The following is a 6000-nucleotide window of genomic DNA, read 5'->3' on the forward strand; positions in this document are numbered from 1 at the left end:
ATTCTGCTCACATGCTGGGCTGGGACCCTCCTGGGTGTGGGCAGAGAAGACACCCCTAGTCTCATCCTTTTGGGTGGTAGGGAGACTGGGGATCCTATGATGCTACCCTTGAGCTGTGTGGGCATTGGGTTTAGAAACAGGACTTATTCTGGGTCCCCCAAAATGGGCTGGCCTTGGGGAACAGGAGAGATTTCAGGAAGATAGGGGAAGAATGTGAATAAGAATGGGGGGGCACACAGTGGGGGAGCTGTCCTGATGGGAGCAGTGGAGGATGCAGGGGGGAAGGACAGCAGGAAGGTGGAAGTGGGGGGCTGCATCAGTGAGGGTATGGGGTTCACTGTGGGGCTGGGGGCTATAGAGGGTGAGGAAAATGTGGCCACCCCACAGATCAAGGTCAGTGGGCCTCAAAAAATGTCTGCTCAATTAGTGGAGACCAACCCCCCTCCACGTTCCCGCACCACAACTACAGCCAAAAACACATGAAACTGGGACAGGACCAGGGAGCTGAAACCCAACTTTGAGGCTGCCTGTAAGGAGGGCAAGTTCTGATCCCACTGCAGCCTGTGAAAAATGCCTTCCAGGCCCTGTGTGGGTGACTTTCAGGATCATAGGGATGAGAAGGCAGACTGGGTCTCAGCCCTTAACAAGGAAGCAGTCAATAGAGTGTGATCAGGCTGGGACACTGGACACCCAGGGCTGTGTGAGCCAGATGAGGGGGCATAGTCCACATTCGGAAACAGGGTCAGGGCATCCAGGAAGGCTTTCTGGAGGAGGTGGTACCTGAGCCAAGTCTTGAAGGCTGAGTAGCCAAGTAATGAATGGGGGAATTGTGTCCAGACCAAGGGAACAGCATGAGTAAAGGTGCAGAGTACATTACAGAGTGTATAGAGAATAATTAATTAGTAGTTCCAAGAGAGGCCAGGAGGGGTGAGTGACTTGAGAGAGCCAGTCAGACTGGCTATGAATGGCTGGCTGGGGAATTCAGAGCTTCACCCCAGGGCAGTGGGGACTATGGATGCCTTTAAAGCAGTGGAGTAGGACCCTGGTCGGGTACTTCAGTGTTTTAGAGTGTCATCCCAATACACTAAGATTGCAGGTTTGATCCCTGGTCAGGGCACATACAAGAATCAACCAATGAATGCATTAAGTAAGTGAAACAACAAATTGTTATTTCTCTTTCTCTCTCTAAAATCAATTTAAAAACAAATTTAAGCGGTGGGGTAGCTAGGTCATGCTGAACACAGCTATTTCCCAGTGTCCTCTGACCCGGGCCCAAATCCTACTCCAAGAAGCCAGGGCTGCTCAACTGTGAATGGAGCCAGAGACATCCGGGGTTCAAGTCAGGTTAGGATTATTAATCCTTAGCTAATCAGAGTCAACTGGATCTTTAAGCATTACCATGCCCTGCCCCATCTTTTGTTTTCTAAGGAAACTGAAGTCCAGAGATGGGCATTGGCTGACTTAAGGTGGCACAACGCAGGGGCCCAGCTTCCTCCTGCTGCTTTCTACTGAATGTGCAGTCTTCGCTGACACATTCTGCGGCTAGCATCTGCTCAGCGGGAGCGACAGGCTGATGAGGGGCTGGAAAAGTGCTGAATGGGGGCACCAGGAGGAGTGCGTGGGGGTAGTGGCCAGCCTCCAAGGCTCACAGGTGCGACTCTAGGCTCCTTGGTCTCACGGGCTCCACTTTGCTGGGCGTACCAGTCCTGGGGGCCCTGGGGAAAGGTGACAGACCCGCTCCCATGGCATGTTGTCCTGTGTGTAGCACCCTTCGATTTGGAAAGGGACAGGAATGGAGGCAGAGGGGAGACATATCTGACCCAGCACATATATAGGGTTCTATAGTCCCCAGATCCGGACCCCATCTACCTGCTCCCAGGCTACTGCCAGGCCCTCATCCCGCCCCGCCCCCCAAGTCAGTTACTGGTCCATTTGCTCTGAGGGGGAAAGACTCCTACAGGAAGACTTTTCTCCAGGAATGCCAATTCCTCTTCCTGAAAAGGTGGGAGGCAGTACATCCATTTCCTTTGGCTTCTCTCTCAAATCTGTTCCCTTATTCTCAGTCTCCCTGCGCCCTTTTTGTTCCCTCCCCCTCCCTCCCTTCACCCCTTCATCTTGCCTTGCCTGTCCCCCTTCTGTCTATATTCCTGCACATCTCTTCCATGGACAGGACCAGGAAGAGGAACCACAACCCAGGCCCTTTCTTTCCCCGCCTCTCTACTATGCCTCCTCAGACCCCTACTGGCATAAGCACCACCACTCAGGGTGCCAGGGAATTCTCTGTAATGGTTGTCAGTCTAGTACCCCCATTTGTCTCATGGCTAATTTGGTGAGGGACATCTGCAGCTCAGCTCAGCTGGAAGCTCAGCCTCTAGCCCACTGCGGGGCCACCTGCGCTACCTGCCTGCTGCCCAGTCTGTGTGTGCCTCACAGGGGCACAGGCCTGTCCACAGGCCCCATCCCAGGTGGACAGGCAGGCAGACTGGCTGTCCTCACTCTCCAGCCCTTGGTTCTACCCCCACAGGGGCTTCTAGATCAGACAAAACTCCAGGCAGACACAGGGGGGCATCAGAAATGCTATTTATTTTCTCTGCTGCCCCCAGGTTGGCTGGATGGCCTCTTCTGTGGGGCAGGCTACAGATGCGTACTTGGAGGGAAAGGCAGGGCAGGTGTCCAGGAGGGAGGTACACAGGCTGAGTGGGGAAGGGTGAGGAGAGAAAGGCCATCCTGTATCCTCCGTCCTGTCTGAGATGAGAGCAGACACTCTGGAGCCCCCAAGTCATCAGAGAATGCCAGCAGGCAACAGGAGCTCAAGCAGGGCACTGAGAGCCTCAGAGCCACACCAACCACTGCCCCTCCATCCCATTCCCTTCTCCTGTGCCCTGTCTGTGTCAGTCCCGGTCCCTGGAATTCCATCAGTGAGGCTTTGCCCAGTTTCTTAGGGCAGTAAGTACCCTGTTATCATGCTGCCTCCATAGGGGAGCAGGGCCATGTGAGTTATGGAATCAGATTTTGTCCTAGACACTATCTTTGAGGAACTCTAGAAGTTGAGGGGGCAAGTGTTCCAGAAAACATGAGAAGGGGAGGTAGGAAGATGAGATGTCCCCCATGGAGGCCTTGGGAGTTGCCAACTCCAGATCACAGCGGAGATATCCACAAGGTCAGGGGAGGAGTCTGGGAGGCCTGGGTGGGGCAGGGCTAGAAGGAAGTGAAGAAGAGGAGGAGGAGGAGGCTCTGGCCCAGCAGGAGCAGGCCTGGGGGCTGCTGCCCAGAGACCCCTTCTCCTGCTGCTGCAGCCTGTGGGCCCCCAGTTCGGCTGAGATAGATAATGACCACGTTGTCCTCGGGACCTGATGGCTGCACCTCATTATCAACTGTATAGCAGCCCTTACCCTCGGCTGCTTTGCCATGGAACCTGCGCCCCAGCATATCCTCACCCCCTTCGCCTGGTGTAGCCAGTGCCACATTCACAGAGCTCTCCGCACTGCCCAGCTCATTGGTGGCCAGACAGCTGTAGGTGCCTTCCTCCAGCTTGCCGAAGTCAGGGATGAGCAGACTGCCATTGGCAAAGGCCTGGAAGCGCGGCTGGCTGCTGGCTGCCAGGGCACCAGGCAGGGCACGGCCATCGGCACCCACGTTGGGGCTGGCGATCTCCACCGTGCCACCAGGTGTCTGGATGTGCCAGTGAAGCTGGGGGGCCGGCTGCCCCTCCACATCACAGTGGAGCGCCAACACGAAGCCAGGCCGCAGCTCGGCACCGTCCTGGCTGGGCTGGTAGGTGAGCTGCACCAAGGGCGCCGAGCAAGGCAGCGGCACCAGGCGGTTCAGCGGTGTGCCCTTCAGCACACGGGGCGAAGTGCAGGTGATGTTGTCCTGCTCTGGGATGGATACGGCTGTGGTCAGGGCCCACGTTTTGAACCACATGATGCCGCAGGTGCAGTCGAAAGGGTTGTCATTGATCTGTAGGTGGGAAAGTGCGGTGAGTGGTGCAAAGGTGCCCTCGGCCAGTGTTTGCAAGCGGTTGTGGTTGAGCTGCAGCGAGCGCAGGGCACGAAGACTGCGGAAGGCGTCTCGGGGAACGAAGGTCAGCTCATTGCTGTCCATCTTGAGCAACTGGAGGGCACTGAGGTTGTGCAGGTCGCTCCAGGCAAAGTCAGATATGAGGTTGTGGCTGAGGTCCAGGCTCTTGAGACGGCCCAGAGAGGCCAGAGCACCAGCGGCCACCGTGCGGATCTCATTGTGTGCCAGCCACAGTGACTGCAGCAGGGGCACCTCCCTGAAGGCACCATCTGGCAAACTAGATAGCCGGTTGGCCGACAGGCTCAACGTGGTCACGTTGGCTGGGAAGCCGGGAGGCACAGCCTCCAGGTCACGGTAGGCACAGTCAGCTATCTGGAAGCCGTACTTCTCCCCACAGTCGCAGGGCTCTGGACAGGCCTGCCCCAGACCCAGGAGGACCGCCCAGCACAGCAGACACAGCTCCTGCATCCTACCTCCTGCAGAGAAGGACATGCCACTGAGGTGACTCCAAGGATCCATGGGAGGCAGTCATCCCACTCAGGACCCCAACCCAGAGCTCTTGCCCATCAGAAGGCCCTGTCCCACATAAGCCAGCTAAGACCCAACACCACTTAGCCCGCCGTCCCTATTGTACAGAACAGGAAACTAAGGCCCAAGGAAGGGCCAGGACTTGCCCGAGGTCACGTAGCCAGGAGAGATGAAGACAGGATGGAAGAGAACCCCAGCTCCTCCTCTGAGCGGAACGCTCTCCCTGCCTCAGCCAGCTCCTAGCTGACTTTATGACTTGAAATCTGTTTTCCAGGCACCCCCTCCCCCCGCACTCTGTGGAACCTCCCTCCTGCCGTCCCACATCCTGGCCGCAGTCCCTCCCACTGGAGCCCCCATAGGTATGCTTTGCCCTGGCCCAGACAAGGCCCCTTGTGCAGTGCACACCACCCCCATCCGCCCCACACCCCCCTCCTGCTCCTACCAGCGCTGACCACAGCAGACACCAGACCCTTTCTACAGAATCACCCCGTGGCCTGTTCTGTTCAAACGGCACCAGGCAGCTGCCTAAATAAACCCCACCAGGACCTCTCAGCTGGCTTGGGCGAGGCCAGAGACTCAACCCAAATGCTGCTGGGATTTCCAGGGCTGTGGTTGTTGGAGGGGCAGATGCCCCCTGGACAGGTCAAACACGGGATTGTCCCAAGCACCCCGAAACAACAGGAAAGTGCCCAGGGGGCCCCTGGGCCTAGCAGGCTTCCCTCTTCTCCTGCTGGCTCTTGAAGCCCTCCTCTTGCTGGCTTACCTTCAAAGTACTCTTTCTTAGTCAGGCAGAGCCTCTCCTAAGATGGAACCAGAAAGCAACAAAGGCTGAAGTTAGCCCAGGACAGTCTGCGGAGCCAAGGGCTCCCAAGAGAAGAGTAAGTTGCTGGAGGAAGGGACAGCCTGGTCCCCGCACCCTGAGCCCGCCCTTCCCTGACAGGGAGCCCGGGCCCAGCTGCTGCGAGGCTGCAGCCTATGCGCCTTCTTCCAGCAAAACAACTGCTTTTCTCCAGCAATGAGGACCTGTGTTTCATAAGTGACACCAGAAACTTGAGGGGGAAGATGCCAAATTTTTTTTGGCTATTTTTTCTCTCTCGCTCTCACTCACTTTTAGCAGCTCCAACTTCCTTAAAGGCACAGCACTAGCTGGACAGGACCCAAGAAAAGACGCGGCAGAACGGTTTTTATGGTGGGAAGGCTAAGAAATTGAATCTCAAGGAGGTGAGAGACTTCTAACCTCACTTCAAACACGAAAGAAAGGGGGGCCATTTTCTACGCTGGGGCTGCATGGGTGATGATGTGTGTGCTAATGTGTGCTTGTACATGTGGGCGAGACATCTTTGTGTGGGGATGAGTGTGTGTGTATGGGTGTGGGTGTGGGGCTGTGTGTGAATTTGTGTGTGTTTGGGAATGTTTGAGTGTGTGTTTGAATAGGTGTGAGACTGTCTTTGT

The 6000-nt window shown here is 56.3% G+C and overlaps 1 protein-coding gene across 2 annotated transcripts; it reads right to left on the bottom strand.

The window, feature by feature from the left end:
• Positions 1-2564: 2564 nt before the first annotated feature.
• Positions 2565-5563, bottom strand: ISLR (immunoglobulin superfamily containing leucine rich repeat). 2 transcript variants are annotated; one of them, XM_090271796.1, is made up of 2 exons: positions 5312-5563; positions 2565-4496 (listed from the first exon to the last, which is right to left on the bottom strand). In XM_090271796.1, exon 2 carries the CDS (start codon positions 4486-4488, stop codon positions 3199-3201), a length of 1290 nt encoding a protein of 429 aa, XP_090127922.1. In that variant the 5' UTR covers positions 4489-4496; positions 5312-5563; the 3' UTR covers positions 2565-3198. The 2 variants fall into 2 exon arrangements, with proteins under 2 accessions (XP_090127922.1, XP_090127923.1); XM_090271797.1 differs by lacking the exon at positions 5312-5563 and adding an exon at positions 4695-4796.
• Between the last annotated feature and the right edge of the window lie 437 nt (positions 5564-6000).

Source organism: Furipterus horrens, unplaced genomic scaffold (assembly GCF_987537825.1).
Source record: "Furipterus horrens unplaced genomic scaffold, mFurHor1.1.pri manual_scaffold_3, whole genome shotgun sequence".
Taxonomy (NCBI): Eukaryota; Metazoa; Chordata; class Mammalia; order Chiroptera; family Furipteridae; genus Furipterus; species Furipterus horrens.

Bases quoted from the DNA above. Each gene is read 5' to 3' on its own strand.
- ISLR (XM_090271796.1), bottom strand. From the start codon at position 4,488: ATGCAGGAGCTGTGTCTGCTGTGCTGGGCGGTCCTCCTGGGTCTGGGG.